Source organism: Macaca mulatta, chromosome 9 (genome assembly GCF_049350105.2).
Source record: "Macaca mulatta isolate MMU2019108-1 chromosome 9, T2T-MMU8v2.0, whole genome shotgun sequence".
NCBI classification, from domain to species: Eukaryota; Metazoa; Chordata; class Mammalia; order Primates; family Cercopithecidae; genus Macaca; species Macaca mulatta.
Genome location: NC_133414.1, coordinates 74,929,128 through 74,945,843, shown reverse-complemented (window position 1 = coordinate 74,945,843; position 16,716 = coordinate 74,929,128). Strand labels below are relative to the sequence as shown.

The window sequence follows — 16,716 nt, the reverse complement described above, 5'->3', positions numbered from 1 at the left end:
ATTCCACTGTCATGTGCCACATTTAAAGTACTAAATTAGGTTACTCTGTAGTCAAAACAAGCCCTGGTCCAGACTGCTCTAGGACAAGACCCCATTGCACTGTCCCTTTTGTTCTGCCCATGCATTCGGTAGTAGCTTTCCCTTTTGCCAGTTGACAGATAGTGACTTCTTTACAAAACATAACCAGATTAGGTTGTTTTTAATAAACCAACTAAGATAAAAAAATTATTGACATTGGGATGAAGTATTTTAACAGAATAATAGTAATGTTTTTATTGTGCCATTGTGATTTTCTGTAAAGAAACACCCAATATTCATTTTTTTTTTTTTTAATTTACAACTCTTTAACTGTACCCAACATTTCACTGCTAGGAATATAGTCAGGCTTGAAGCTTTATTAGAAACGCATGATCCAATCCATACCAACACTTCTTTTAGTTTATGGCTTCTGTTCATTTGCACTGTCCAAAAATGTACTGCTACTGTTTGTAGTCATTCCAAAAAAAAAAAAAAATGTGAACTACCTAGGTATAACTGTCATAAGACATATACAGCAGCATCTGTATGCTGAAAGTTACCAAAAAAAGTGTTACTTGCATATGATTTTACACCGTAGTTCCCAAGTGCCCCTGTACAGAATATGGAGCTTATGTCCTGTCTCTCTTTGAATGATGAGTGATGAAAGAGCTTCAGACATTACTGGGCAAGCTTGTATTGAGTGTTACAAAGAGAAGTCAGTCTGCCTTTCTTTGACTCTAATTGCAGAAAGTGAAGTCACTGCTTTTGCTGTCTTGGATCAAGACCAGAAAGAAATTATTGATACCAATGGAGCTGGAGATGCATTTGTTGGAGGTACAGACTAATTTATTTCATTTACTTACAAGTTAAACATTTTAACCCTTGTTTCTACCATATAACCAAGATTTATTTATTTATTATTATTATTATTTTTTTTTTTTTTTTTTAAGACGAAGCCTCGCTCTGTCGCCCAGGCTGGAGTGCAGTGGCCGGATCTCAGCTCACTGCAAGCTCCGCCTCCCGGGTTCACGCCATTCTCCTGCCTCAGCCTCCCGAGTAGTTGGGACTACAGGCGCCCGCCACTGCGCCCGGCTAATTTTTGGTATTTTTAGTAGAGACGGGGTTTCACCGTGTTAGCCAGGATGGTCTCGATCTCCTGACCTCGTGATCCACCCGTCTTGGCCTCCCAAAGTGCTGGGATTACAGGCATGAGCCACCGCGCCCGGCCGATTTATTCATTTAATAACTTTTAATTTCTTCTTTTAAGTAATTCACTTATGAAGTTCTTTCTATATACTTCTATCATTGTCAGTATTATAGAGGGGTTTTACCACAGGAAAAATTGTGTTTGGAAAAGATAATTTGCTACTGTGCTATACCCTAGTCATTTTCACAAGATTAATTGTATCTGTCAGAAAATTGCATAAACAAGCTGCATCAAGTACAGTATATAGTATATTCGTAGCCCTTCAGGCTTAAATGTTAACACATTTTTGTTCTTTAAAACAAGTTGTGATGAATATTAAACAGTATGCTAATAACTAAGGATGATGTCTTTGGATGATATCCTTTGGTTAAAACATCTGTTTCAAACACAATAGTGGTTGTTTGTTATACTAGGAAGGGTTCAATTTTTGCCTATTTTAGACTCTGTAAGAACTGGCAAATTTTATATGAACTAATGATTTTGGTAATGAATACTCAAAAATAAAATCAAGACAATAGAAGATTTTTGGCTCAGTGACTTAGATTGATCTAAAATCTGATTCAAAAATTCTTTTGATAAGTCTAAATTCCTTCTAGTTAAGTGTAGTTAATTAGGCTAGTTTATAGTCTCTAGAAAGCTTTAGCTTCCTCAAAGATACCCCAAAGGGGTCTTTCCCAGTCAGACCAGGTTAATTTAAAAAAAAAAAAAAGCAAGCAAGTGGAGCTGATCATTGTCCCTTTTTCTCTATTTAAGTTTGTGTGATGGTTTTAACTTAATATTTTATTTTAATGGTCTTTTACCAACATAAATTTTTTTTTTCTTTCTCTAAAACTATTCATGCCCAGTTTTTTGTTTGTTTTTGATACGGAGTCTCACTCTGTCTCCCAGGCTGGTGTGCAGTGTTGCAATCTCAGCTCACTGCAACCTCTGCCTCCCGGTTCAAATGATTCTCCTGCCTCAGCCTCCTGAGCAGCTGGGACCACAGGCGCACGCCACCACACCTGGCTAATTTTTGTACTTTTAGTGGAGATGGGGTTTTGCCATGTTGGGCAGGCTGGTCATGCCCAGTCTTAAATGAACTATTAACCATTAGGATGCCCTATGCCCTGTATTCTTTGGAAAGAGGCTGTACCACAGACAACATTCTACTTCACTGTTATGATTGTGTTTTTTATTTTCTTGCTCGGAAAGTCTTCATTATTGGTAATATTAGAGTACTTAGCAGCCAATTTTCCTATTTTTTACTCTTTAGAGCTATAGATGTATGTAGGCTAAAAATATTTTATTCTGAATTTAGCTGTAATTCAGCTGTAATACATTAAGAAAACCCTAGTGATTTCTTGGTTAGAAATTGGTCAAACCAGGAATCTTAGTCTAGAAACTTTTAAACTTATACACTGTATGTACATTACTTAAGTACTTTAAAATCTTTAAAACATGAAGTCTTGTATTTCTTTGACATTCAGTAGGACACATAATGAGGCCATCATAGATTTGATGGTGACCTAAATAGCCACTACCTCTGGCCTTGAGTTACTAGGCTTCCTAGCCCTACAACAGCAGATTCTGTTACAGTCACCTATCTGTAATGCTACCGAGGTGAGAATATATAGACTTTTTGGAGGAGGGAGAGGCCATTCTTAGGATACTCAGGTAGGAACAGCTAGCTACCATTTGTATTGTCGTTAGAGTGATAAATAAACTACTTCATCAAAGCAATTGGGATTTTTTGTTAGAGGATTTTTCAGCCTCTTTTTATCCTACTTCATTATATTTATTGTTGGGGTATAGTTAGGTACATAAAACAGAAAAAGAGTATAGAACAAGGATCCACAATCTTTTTTTTTTTTTTTTTGTAAAAGGCCAAATGGTGACTATTTTAGGCTTTGCAAGTCATATACAGGCTGTATTGCATATCTTTGTTTGCTTGCTTGTGTTTTGCTTTGTTTTTTGTTTTTTGTTTTTTTTAATAGCACTTTTAATATGTAAAAACCTTTCCTAGCTCTCTAGCTGTACAAAACCATGCCATAGGCCAGTGTTGGCCTACAGACTATAGTTTGCCAAACCCTTTTTTACTCATGGGCAGCTTCCTCACTTTATTCATTTCTAGCATTTCAAAGCTCCAGACACTAGATTTCACTACACATTGTTGAAATCAGAATAGAGAAAGTGGAAGGCAGGTAGAAACTAGGCAGGACTTTACTGGTAATACAATTAGATAGCCAATTTTCTCACTTTGAACCTACTCAGTTCCCAGGGTAATCAGATCCCAAAACACTGGGTCATGCAATGAGATGAAAATCCTAATGTCAGTTTATTAATGGAATACTTATGTTGCCATCTTTAGCACATTCTGTCAAATGTGAGTCAAGCTACAAAGTAACAGCAATAGATAACCTTTATACAGTACCTACTAACCAACCAATATCTTAAATACTTTATATATATTAACTAATTTAGTGTTCATAAAAGCTTCTTGGAGTAGATTATTTTTACCCCTATTTTACTGATGAAAAAAAACAGAGACAAAGAAAGGTGAGATAATGTGCCCATAGTCTCATGGCTAGAGAGTAGCAGAGCCAGGATTCAAACCCAGAAAGTCTGTCTCCAAAGTCAGGGCTTTTACTGACCACACTAATACTGCTTCTCTAAACATTTATGTAAATCTCACCATTATAACTGAGAATCGCAGACCAGCCTTCCTGACAAAAGCTGGTTTTGCCAGAGAATCTTCCTGTTATCTGAGTAGATGACTTCACTTATTAAAGAGGATCTTTTGTAATCTGACAGGGTTCTGAGGACTCTAAGGTAAGATTGTTGAGGAAAAGAAAGAAAAACTGAAAGGGAAGAGAATCCAAGAACTGTAGTCCCTGGTGAGTTTGAACCAAGAGCTTGTTGCTAAGCTGTAGCATCGATTGCGCTACAGAGATACAGAAAGCCAGATGATAAACTTGCTTGGTTAGCATGGACTCCAAATAAGAGAGTTATATGAATCAGCTGTTTAATAGTGAAGCAAGATATTTCCCTAAGCCCTTCTCAGGCAGTAACTGCGGTGTGTGGGCACTGGAACTAGCTGGCCACTTTGATGCCAGCAGGAGGGAACTTCACTCACTCACTGCTCCACCCCTCACAGGAGGGGGAGCACAGGTGAGCAGGTGCAGGAGCTGGGCCAAGCACTTCTGGGCACTGGTAAGAGCGAACGCCATACCAGCCCAGTGGCAGCGTCTAAGGGAAGGTGCCCTTGACCTCTGGTTCCCCAGAGGAAGCGCTACAGTGCCCTTTTAGCTTTGCTGTCCGTAGACAGCTTAAGCGTTAACAGCTCAGTGGAGTGACCCTCCTTTGTCACCAGTGTGACAGCCCTTTGCACCCACAAAGGGCTGAGTTCTTGGCACCTGAGTTCTTGTCTGGCGTCCAGGATAAATGGGGTCACACAAACGAATTGGAGATGGTAAATGCAGGGGATTTTATTGCCGATGAAAGTGGCTCTCAGCAGGAAGGGGAGCTGAAAGGGGGATGGAGTAGGAAGATAATCCCCTGGAGTCCGGTCGTCCCCAGCCAGACTCCTCTACAAAGCTATGCCATCAAGCTGTCCCTCTGAAGTCAAGCCGCTTCTCTCCAGTGTCCAATCGTGGTCTCCAACATCTAGCTGCTTCTCCTCTTCTCCTTTCTCTGTCGGCTGAGCCTGGGTTTTTTATGGGCACAGGATTGTGGGTGGGGTGGCCGTGGGTAGTTTTGAAAAAGGCAACATTTGAGCAGGAAAACAAGGATGTAAGTTCTCACTTTGGGCTGTGGTATTAGGCTTTTTGGCTTTAGGGTGGGGCCCTCACCAGAGACCCACCCTCTTCTGCCCAGAATTTGCCTGCCTCCTGTCCCTATCAATAGCACCCATCAAAAACCTGATGCATCCATCTTACAACAGAAATGGTCTTGTTAGTTGGAAATACTAAAAGATCCATTGGTTAAAACTCCCTGCTCCCTCTTCACATCAGCAAGAGCCTTTCTACTGGGATTAGAAACAACAGCTGTTGGCTCCACACAGTGACTCACACCTGAAATCCTAGCACTTTGAGAGGCCAAGGCAGGTGGGTCACTTGAGGCCAGGAATTTGAGGCCAGCCTGGCCAACATGGCGAAACTCTGTCTCTACTAAAAATACAAAAAATTAGCCAGGCAAGGTAACATGCACTTGTAGTCCCAGCTACTTGGGAGGCTGAGGCCCTGCCCATATGGAAAAATTAACAAAATAGATCAAAGACTTAAATGTAAGTACTAAATCAGCCAGGTGTGGTGGCTCATGCCTGTAATCCCAGCACTTTGGGAGGCCGAAGCAGGTGGATCACTTGAGGCCAGGAGTTTGAGACCAGCCTGGCCAACACGGCGAAACCCCATCTCTACTAAAAATAGAAAAATTAGCCGGGCTTGGCGTTGCATGCCTGAAGTCCTAGCAACTTGGGTGGCTGAGGCAGGAGAATCACTTGAACCCAGGAGGCAGAGGTTACAGTGAGCCAAGATCTTACTACTGCACTCCAGTCTGGGTGACAGAGTGAGACTTTGTCTCAAAAAAATTAATTAATTAATTAATTAAATAATAGGCGCTGACTACTTCCACCTTGGAAATGAATCTCAGGCAGTGGCAACTTTTACATTTACTATGTAGTTTATTTTTCTTTGCTTCGTTGCCCAATTAACATATCTTCTTTCTGATTGACACATTCTATCTTTGGATGGTTAATATATTCATCCTGTAACTTTCAAGTTTTGCTGGCCTAAGAGTATTTCTGTCTTTTGTGACTTTGCATATCTATATTTTAGTCCACTTTGTGGTAATTTAACTCTCTGAAGGACAATAATTTTCTTTGCATAAATTTCAGATTTTGGATAAAGTATCACTCCAGCTACCATGTGCTAATTATCTATATCAGTAGCAGAGTGCCATGTGTTCCTTTAGCCAGCTAAAAAGATATATGACTACATCATGGATTTTCATGTATAATTTAAAAATGAGTAACCCAAATGTACATAAATTAAATTAAATTAAATTCATAGTTCCATCTCACGAGTTTAGTGACAGTAACAAATCCCTCCAGCCTCTACAAGCATCACTCCTTGTTCTATTTGGAGGTCTTAAGCGCTTTGTGATATTTGCTCTTTATTTGTCACCGGCCAGCCCTGATAGAACTAATCTTTTCACATTCTTCCTCAAAAGCCCAAGTACTAGGATTGTACTCTTGGAAATGGAGACAATTCTATAATCTCTAAGGATGATTTCCTAATTTCCTAGGTCAGGAGAAAATTTCTTCCTGTTGTCCTGCTGTGCTTTGTCACAGCAGGTCTGCCTTTTCATTTGGAACCCTCTTTGTCACTGCCATAGTAACAAATGGAAACATTGAGAACATTTTGTGACAGGCACTGTCGTTGTTCCCAGTGAAATCTCTTCCCCTGTGCCTTCCCGGTAAATGAAACTGAGAAGAAAAATCATAACAAATAACATGAAAAAGGACCTAATCAATATGTTCCCACTGGGCTGTCAATACCAGCCTGTGTTAATCTAATATGATTTAGTCGTATGTTTTATGGCAGCTGTAGGAATATGGACAGGACCTACAAATCATCTTTAGACTGAAAGTGAGTACACCTTTGACAGATGATGTGTAGACACTTACATACAACTCTCAGATAAAAGACTAGACTTCACCCAAGAACCAACATTCTTAGAATTTAAAAAAAAAAAAACCTTCATTAAATATGGTTAAGAGCCACATATAGATTAGAGAACTTTATTTTGTTGGGTTTTTTGTTTTGTTTTTGTTTTTGTTTTGAGATGGAGTCTTGCTCTGCCACCCAGGCTGGAGTGCAGTGACACAATCTTGACTCACTGCAACCTCTGCCTCCCAGGTTCAAGCAATTCTCCTACCTCATCCTCCCAAATAACTAGAATTACAGGCATCTGCCACCACACTTGGCTAATTTTTGTATGTTTAGTAAAGATGGAGTTTTGCCATGTTAACCAGGCTGGTCTCGAACTCCTGACCTAAGGTGATCTACCTGCCTCAGCCTCCCAAAGTCCTGGGATTTACAGGCATGAGCCACTGCACCTAGCCAGAATATTTTATTTGGAATGATAATAAAGTAATTGTGCTGCCTCATAATACATTTTTTGGTGGGGGAGATGGGGTCTCACTCTGTCACCTAGGCTGGAGTGCAATAGCACAATCATAGCTCACTGCAGCCTCAAACTCCTGGGCTCAAGCCATCCTCCCACCTCAGTCTCCCGAGTAGCTGGGACTACAGGGTTTTTTTTTTAATTTTTTGTAGAGACAGAGTCTCACTCTGTTACCTAGTCTGGTTGAACTCTTGGCCTCAAGCAGTCCTCCTGCCTAGGACTCCCAAAGTGCTGGATTACATTTCATTAAAATGACAGTTCATTTGGGATTACAGACATGAGCCACCACCCCCAGCCAGAATACTCTTTATTTTAAAAATCCTCACACCAGCTTCAGCAGGGAAAATGTATTACCCTTAAAAATATTACCTATAATATGCAAACGACTCTGAAAACCACTTAGCAATCACAATGCAAATAATTGTCCTGTTTCCCATCTAATAAAAAGGAACACTAATTATATTCTTTAGGCTGGGAGCAGTGGCTCACACCTGTAATTTCAGCATTTTGGGAGGCCAAGACAGGTGAATAGCTTGAGCTCAGCAGTTCAAGACGAGCCTGGACAACGTGGCAAGACCCCATTTCTACCAAAAATAAAAAAATTAGCTGGGCATGGTGGCATGAGCCTGTGGTTCCAGCTACTCAGGAGGCTGAGGTGGGAGGATTGCTGGAGCCTGGGAAGTCGAGGCTGCAGTGCACTGTGATTGCACCCCTGCACTCCAGACTGGGTGACAGAGTGAGACCTTGTCTCAAAAACAAACAAAAAACAATTTCATTCTCTAATTCATGTTTAGAAAAGAACATTGGTTTAAAAAAATTTTTAAAGAGTTGTTTTCAGAACAAGGATGCCACTTCCTCTTCATGTGGCACCTATCTATACTTCTGAGGACCATAAAGACTCCCTAATTATCTTCATATTTTCTATCCTCACCTTGTTTTTTGGTCCCAAACATTTATAGCTTCCTCCCCCATTCTTAATTGCTGCTTCATTGTGTTATGCATAGAAGTGGTGCAGAATTCTTGGGATTTTTTTTTTTTTTTTTTCACTACACGCTTCCTTTGCTCTCCATCTCAGCAAGACTAGAAGACAACTTGGTAACTGTTGAATATATCGTTTCTCACACTTCTTCACTCAAAAACCAAAGCCTTCATATGACCCACGTCTGCTGAGGATTTACTTGATGGTGACCAAGATGACAGCTCCCCACTGCTAAACAACCCGATGTCAACAACTCTTTTTCTTGTCTTTCTGCTCTAATGGGACATCTTCTCTGTTTTATTTCTTGAGCAGAAATTTTTCTTAAAACCATCAAATGAACTGTGGAATTGGCTTGGTCATTAGGAATATGAAACAGGCCAGGCGTGGTGGCTCACACCTGTAATCCCAACACTTTGGGAGACAAAAGCAGGAGGATCACATGAGGCTAGGATTTCAAGACCAGCCTGGACAGTACAGTGAGACCCCAGTCTCTACAAAAATAAATAAATAAATAAATAAATAAATAAATAAATAGCCAAGCAGGGTGGCATGTGCCTGTAGTCCCAACTACTCAAAAGAGGCTGAGGTGAGAGGATCACTTGAGCCCAGAAAGTTGAGGCTACAGTGAGCTGAGGTCACGCCACTGCACTACAGTCTGGGCAACAGGGGGAGACCCTGTCTCTACAAAAAAAAAAGAAAAAGAAAAAAGATATGAAACATTCACCACAGATAGTAGTTCAAGTTCATGCAAGAGAAAGGAACAGAGAGCTATGCCCTTGCACAGTGATAGGATGCTTTATTACATGCTACACTAGTGTTATACCTCCAGAGTCTTAGTCAAGCTGAAGCTAGACCAGCACCAAATTTCATAAACACTGTCTATGATTATTTGGGCCTTCGTTAGTTAAAAAATGTAAAGATTATCCTCTCCAGCCATGATTTTAAAAAAGAGAGAGAGAAATCACTTTAGTTCATGTGAAATACAGGATGATTTTAGAGTGAAGCCTGTAATTTCTCATCAACATAAATGTTCCCTCAAAGACCTAATATCCTGAATGACTTCCATCTAGAAGCAATTGTAAATAGATAATGGAATTGAAAGGACTTTATCTTCTGGGAATGTGGATAAGACACAAACAGTCTGAACCATGTAGGCTATCAGACTCTAAAGCTCAGATGTGAACCTTAGGTTTCTTATATTTGATGATTTTTGAGAAATATTTATTCTAAGAAAATGATGTTGATATGGAAATTTTTATTTAGTTGCAGAGGTCCACAGGAAATGTCATAAGTAAAATTTCTGAAATTCATTTTCTTAAACAGAATTGTGACATAACAAAATATATGTGTGTTAGTTCCCTGACCTAGAATATTGGTGAGCCAATTAGAAGTAATTTGAATCGTATAATTCTCTCAGCTGCTATTACATGAATCTGGTCAGTTTTACCTCTCATATCTGTCTGACACATCCAACATGTATCAGTTAGCTTTTACTGTATAACTAACAACTTTCAAAACCTAGTTACCTAAAATAACAACTCATTTATTTAGCTCCACAAATCTGTGGGTTGACAGCTGGGCCTGTGCTTACCTGGACAGTTCCTCTGGCCTTAGAGTGTTGAGAGATTAAGTAATTTGCCCAAGGTCATATTGAAAGCTAAGATTCAAACTCAAAATTTGGCCTCAAAGTTCTTAGCCCTAGCCATTTTGCTATACTCCCTTTTATTACTACATCATCTTACCTTCCTCTCTAAAGGAGGAGAAATAGCCAAAGTGGGTTTATAAACACTGGTCTGTAGACTGGTACCAGCCTATGACATAAGAGTTTTCATCAGTCAATATCAAAATGTAAAAAGGCAGGGGCAAGAAAGTAAACTTCTGTAAAGCTAAATATATTCAGTTTTAAATCTTGCCCTTCCTACTTTGAGGGAGTTATATTTTCTTTTTTTATGAATAATGTTGGTAATAGTGGATTTATTTTTTTTTTTTTATTTTTTATTTTTTTTGAGACTGAGTCTCTGCTGTGTCACTCAGGCTGGAGTGCAGTGGTGCAATCTCAGCTCACTGCAACCTCCACCTCCCGGGTTCAAGCAATTCTCCTGCCTCAGCCTCCCAAGTAGCTGGGATTATAGGCGCCTGCCATCACGCCCGGCTTTTTTTTTTAGTAGAGACAGGGTTTCACCATGTAGGCCAGGCTGGTCTTGGACTCCTGACCTCGTGATCCACCCACCTTGGCCTCCCAAAGTGCTGAGATTACAGGCGTGAGCCACTGTGTCCGGCCTGGATTTTTAAAAAATGTTCTTATCTAGCAGAATTAAAGTCTGCCAGCTCTGTGTTTATCCCTAAAATCTTTTGGACAAGTTTCAATGTTCTGTGAAATCCCAAAGTCTGGGATTCACTGATCAACCATATTTTTTCATAAATTCTACAAAATTATTTGGCCAGTTTTTTTTCTTTATGCCACTAAAAGATTAGTGATGACTTGAATGCTGTTCATGTTGGGTTCTTCTAATATCTGGCCCATTTCTTCATATAAAGAAGACGAGTGTAGGCCAGACACAGTGGCTCATGCCTGTAATCCCAGCACTTTAAGAGGCCGAGGTGGGCAAATCACTTGAGGTCAGGAGTTCGAGACCAGCCCGGCCAACACAACATGGTGAAACCCCACCTCTACTAAAAATACAAAAAAATTAGCCGAGCATGATGGTAGACACCTGTAATCCCAGCTACTCGAGAGGCTGAGACGGGAGAATTGCTTGAACCTGGGAGGCAGAGGTTGCAGTGACCCAGGATCGTGCCGCTGCACTCCAGCCTGGGCAACAGAGTGAGACTCCCATCTCAAAAAAAAAAGTTGTCAGTTAAGCCGTCTGTTATTTAGTCCTCTTGGAAATACATAGGTCAAGAGTCAATATCCCAAATGCATAGAAGGAGGGGTTTTTTGTTTTGTTTTCTTTTTTTGTCTTGATGTTTGACTTTAAACAGAAGTATATGCTAAACTTTTATTTTGGGAACCACGTCAAAAGATCACACATTAGCTTTAAAATCAAATTCTGACTCAGTGTTGTACATCTATGTTCCATGAAGAAGAATGACTTTTAAAGCAGTGTTTTGAAAGAGATTGGGGTGAAAGGGCATCTTACCTATATGAGTACAAAATACCTTTTAGCAGTACTCTTCAAGAGCTTTCTTCCGAAATTAAGGTCATTTTTTAATTGAAGGACTTTTGGTTTTGTTTTTAATTCAAATACAGTGTCCCATACCATGTTAACAGCACTCAGTAAGTTTCCATTTTTAGCCACCACAAAGAAGGAGTAAGAAGTTATTCTCATAGCTGTAGCTATAGGACAATAAAGTTATTCTTTCTTATAGCTACTGTACTGACCACTTGCCTGTATATTACACATTGCTTTTCAGTTGCTCACTTTATGTGGGAGGGTGTGTTGTGCTGAACTATCCGAAAGGAAACTTTGCTCTAAATTGACTTCCTATACATGTCAACAATTAACACCATCTGACACCACTTAAGCTTTGGTTTTCTTTTTTTTTTTTTGAGACGGAGTCTTGCTGTGTCGCCCAGGATGGAGTGTAGTGGTGTAATCTCAGCTCACTGCAACCTCTGCCTCCCAGGTTCGAGCGATTCTCCAGCCTCAGCCTCCCGAGTAGCTGGGACTACAGGTGTGCACCACCATACCTGGCCAATTTTTGTATTTTTAGTAGAGACAGGGTTTTGTCATATTGGCCAGAATGGTCTCGAACTCCTGACCTCAGATGATCCACCCGCCTTGGCCTCCCAAAGTGCTGAGATTACAGGCATGAGCCACTGCGCCCAGCCTGGTTTTCATTATGCAAATATCTGCTAGGTCAGACCTTACCCTGGCAGGCACAGTAGCTTTTTCAGTTATTTCAAAATTTAATGTTTATTATTTTCCCTGAAAAATCAGTTTTCTAAAATTTGGGTCACAAGTTGTTGTTTGAGTTCAGGACTAATTGGTAGGCAATATGAAGTCAAAACAAAATTTTACTAACTAGACTATGTAGAAAATACAAAAAGTTTACATCTGAGCACTTTTCAGCAAGGGGAAACCATTACTTTGTCACATCTGGATATTTTAAGCTAGCCAAATTGAAGTGGGAATTTCCTGCCAGATGTAAGTTCTTTGAGCAACCTGTGAACATCTAAGTAAGTGAGGGGTTATGAGTCCTTGTTTGGTAGAGCTATACCCACTCTGAAGGCTTGCTCCTAACAGGCAGCAGACATTTTATATGTACCACCACCAGTCAGGAGGTTGTGCAACCTATTTGAAGTCAATACGATGTGCTCTTGTTCAATGTAAAAACATTGAAGGCCTCATTTTGAATGTACAACATCAGTCTTACAGATATTATATCCAGGGTGAACATTGCATTGAAATGTCCTCCCAAATGTAGATGACAAAAATTTTGTTTCATTAATAGAAAGAAGGTAAGACTGAACCACCACAGGTATTCCAGATAACTTGGATAGGGTCGTTTTGTAAAGTCAGTGTAGACCAAAATATGTCTCTAAATATGAGGGAAATAAAGAATCTGAAATGACATGAAAAAGACCAAGTATTTCTATCAACCTGCTGTTCTAGATGCACATGGGAATTAGGAAGTGAAAATTTCGTTCAGAAGAGCTGTGCACAAAAAGTGGAAATGCATTATTCAATTGAAACAAGTAACATTTTTAAGGGGGATAAAAGACTTTCTACATGATCTCACTGGTTTTGTCGTCCTCTGTAAGGGAAAATATTGACATTTACCAGACTGTTTGCTCCAGCTTTCTGATCTCCTGCAGTTTATTTTTATAACAACCTTATCGATGAGCCTCTTACCCAGCTCTCTAGATTTAACTGAGTTGAGTCGATTTGTTACCACAGCTTCAAGTAGCTGTTACAGAACAAGCAAGACATCCTAATAAAGCTGTAAACGTGTTTACTCAAACAGAGTATTGATTTTACTTGGAGAGGGAGAAGCCAGTTCTTAGCACAGTGTCAGGGTGGATGAATTTCACTGCAGTTTTTCATTGTCATCTGTCATGGTTGTGAAACACTAAGTAAAGCCATCAGAGGATAATTAGAAGTACCAGAAATTTAGCCCCTAAAATCAGTTAACCACTTGGGAGTTTTGTAGCTTAATTAGCTTTTATTAAAACTTTCCCTAGTATTAATAGCCAAGCACTTTTAATGGTATTTCCAGGTAGATCAAGATATCAAGGTTGTGACTTGTTAAATATATGAATTTAATGGCTAAGGGTTTTTCAGACTTTTTCTCACTCTGATAATTAGGCTACCACTAGAACACAATTAGAACCAAAACCAATGTAAAGATACAGTGATATATACTTATACCAGCAGAATAAATGCATGATGTTTTTTTCTAAAAAATCAAAAGAAGTAGTAAGGCAATTATAAAATAATTTAAGCCAAGCGCAGTGGTTCATACCTGTAAGCTCAGCACTTTGGGAGGCCAAGGCGGGAAGATCACGTGAGCCTAAGAGTTCAAAATGAGCCTGGGCAACATAGTGAAACCCCGTCTCTACTAAAAAATACAAAAAACTAGCTGGGCGAGGTGGCGGGCGCCTGTAGTCCCAGGTACTCGGGAGGCTGAGGCAGGAGAATGGCGTGAACCCAGGAGGTGGAGCTTGCAGTGAGCTGAGATCCGGCCACTGCACTCCAGCCTGGGTGACAGAGCCAGACTCCGCCTCAAAAAAAAAAAAAAATTAAAAAATTAGCCGGGCATGGTTGTGCACACCTGTAGTTCCAGCTACTCAGGAGGCCAAAGTGGGAGGATCGCTTGAGCTCAGGAGGTCAAGGCTGCAGTGAGCCGTGATCACACCACTGCACTCCAGTCTGAGTGACAAAACGAAGCCCCATTTCAAAAAATAAAAATAAAACATGTCTTTGTAGAAAAATCAAGTTTGCATCTTTATTACACTTAAATGTTTTTGTAACACAACGTGATCTAAACACATAAAACTGTCAATGCCACCCTTATTTCTAAATACCTTGATTAAAGCAGATTCTAAAGTATTCTAGCTTGCTTTAAGTTAGTCATTGTCTTAACAATAAAAGTTGATGCACATTGTGCAAAAGGCAAACATCAGAGTAAGGAGTTGCTTACCTTCCGTAGGAACTGCATTAGCTACTGAGTTTCATGAAAAGCATTCATATGAACACTACCTGACCTCTTGCAAATGTCTAGAAAAACAAATCACAATTGAAAAAAATCTCCCACCTAGAATAATGAACAGAAAACTGGAAATTTATTAAAAATAAGTTTGACCTTCTCTCATGATGCTGCAGTCAAACAAAAATGAAAAATAAGTTTGACCATCATATTTGAAGTACATCTTCCCATATCTGTAATAATTCATTTAGTGCTTTATGGTAAACTTTTTATGTCTTCTTGCACTACTGCCTTGGCCTGTCTAAATGACTAATAAAAATTATGATACCTCTGGAATAACCAGTTCTAAAGCCTAAGGGTAACAGACTCTGTCTGAAAGAACAGCAAAAGATGTTGGGTTTTATTTGTCTTTGAAATGCTATGTCACATGTTTATCTGTGCATGTAGTTCTAAGCCAAATTCTACCCTGAATTGAATCTTTAAGCCACAAAGTAGCAGGTTGTAAAACATTGTTCCATAAGAGGGCACCTCTAGAACTTGCTCTTCTAATTTTTCAAAAGGTAGAAGAAATTGACTTTTCACAGTTGTATTTAGATCATTCTTCCATATTAAGGTATTCAAAAATAGAAAACATAAAGAATATGGATTTCTGATTATATCATTTTTATGTGCATCTCAAAATGCCCATAGTACCATAATTTATTTTATTCTGCAATTTTCTTGAGAATGACAGCATGTGAGACAGCTTGTTGGATGGGGAGGGACAGGATATAGTAGGGCAGCCATATTTGAACTTCAAGGCACTGTTTCCTCTGATTTCTTCAGTCAAAAGGAGCATAAACCCGTTTCACCTAGTTCAGGTTAAAGAATTTTTTTTTTGTAAGGAAGATATTATAACATAGTGGTTAAGACATTGGATCAAAAGATGTGGTTTTAAGTCTGGTAACACCATTAACTAGTTGTGGGACTGGTGTGGTTTGAATGTGTCCCCTGTAAAATTCTAGCATTGTCAATGTAATAGCATTAAGAGGTGGGGACTTTAAGAGGTGATTAGGCCATGATGGCTCCTCTCTCATTAATGGGATTAAGGCCCTTATAAAAGAGGCTTCATGCAGCATTTGGCTAGCTTGCTCTTCCACTCTGGTTTACCCTTCCACCCTCACAAGTTACCAAATGCCAACAGCTTGATCTTGAATTTCAAAGCTGCCATAATTGTGAGACAATAAATTTCTGCTCTTTATATATTACCCAGTCTCAAGTATTCTGTTATAGCAGCACAGACTATGAGAGAGACTATGGACAAGTTACTTCTCTTTTTTGTTTGTTTGTTGATTTTTTTTGGTTTTGGGGGGTTTTTTTAGATGGACTCTTGCTCTGTCACCAGGCTGGAGTGCAGTGGCACGATCTTGGCTCACTGCAACCTCCACCTCCTGGGTTCAAGCGATTCCCCTGCCTCAGCCTCCCAAGTAGCTGGTGACTACAGGCATGGGACACCACACCCAACTAATTTTTTGTATTTTAGTAGAGACAGGGTTTTGCCATGTTGGCCAGGATGGTCTCTATATCCTGACCTCATGATCCTCCCGCATCATCCTCCCAAAGTGCTGGGATTACAAGCGTCAGCCACCCCGCCCGGTCGTTACTTAGTATCTCTAAGCCTCAGTTTCCTCATTTATAAAAATGAAGATAATGAGTACCTATCTCATTTGGGTTATTATGAAAGTTAAATGAAGTAATATATATAAAGCACAACACCTGATACATAATAAGGATTCATTAAGTGTTACGTATTATAAGAGGGGTCTCAAAGAAGTCTGAAGCAAGAGCCAGAATGACAAGTTTTCACTGAGAGTATAGCCAGATGGTGATTGTAGGTTCAAGTCAGTTCTAGAGACCTCAGCAGCGGATACTGGATCTTCACTCCAGTGCTTCACTAATTAATGCTACTGAGCTGCATTACGTATCTGCATCTTCCTGTGTCACAGTCAGCTTCCCAGCCTTTGTTTTCCATTCTGGCTCCTAAAAGAGAACATGGGGTTATTAACTCAATTCACTTTTTATACAATGTCATAAGTAGGACACTAGGAGAACCATAAGTTGTTTGCCCTTGAACGAGATGCCTACCCTTTGGTCCATTTAATAGTAAGGGTTGAATTTATGTGCACAAAACATTCCACAGTGCTGGAAGTGATTTTTCTTA

The 16,716-nt window shown here is 39.7% G+C and overlaps 1 protein-coding gene across 6 annotated transcripts in view; it reads left to right on the top strand.

The window, feature by feature from the left end:
• ADK (adenosine kinase) overlaps positions 1-16,716 on the top strand; it is a 564,565-nt gene that overhangs the window by 527,562 nt on the left and 20,287 nt on the right. For 2 of the 6 annotated variants that reach the window (XM_077945180.1, XM_077945181.1), the window contains exons 10-11: positions 766-852; positions 969-1,747. The exons of 2 other annotated variants lie outside the window; for them this stretch is intronic. In XM_077945180.1, coding sequence (XP_077801306.1) covers positions 766-852; positions 969-1,078 — 197 coding nt within the window. In that variant the 3' untranslated portion in view covers positions 1,079-1,747. 6 annotated transcript variants of the gene reach the window in all.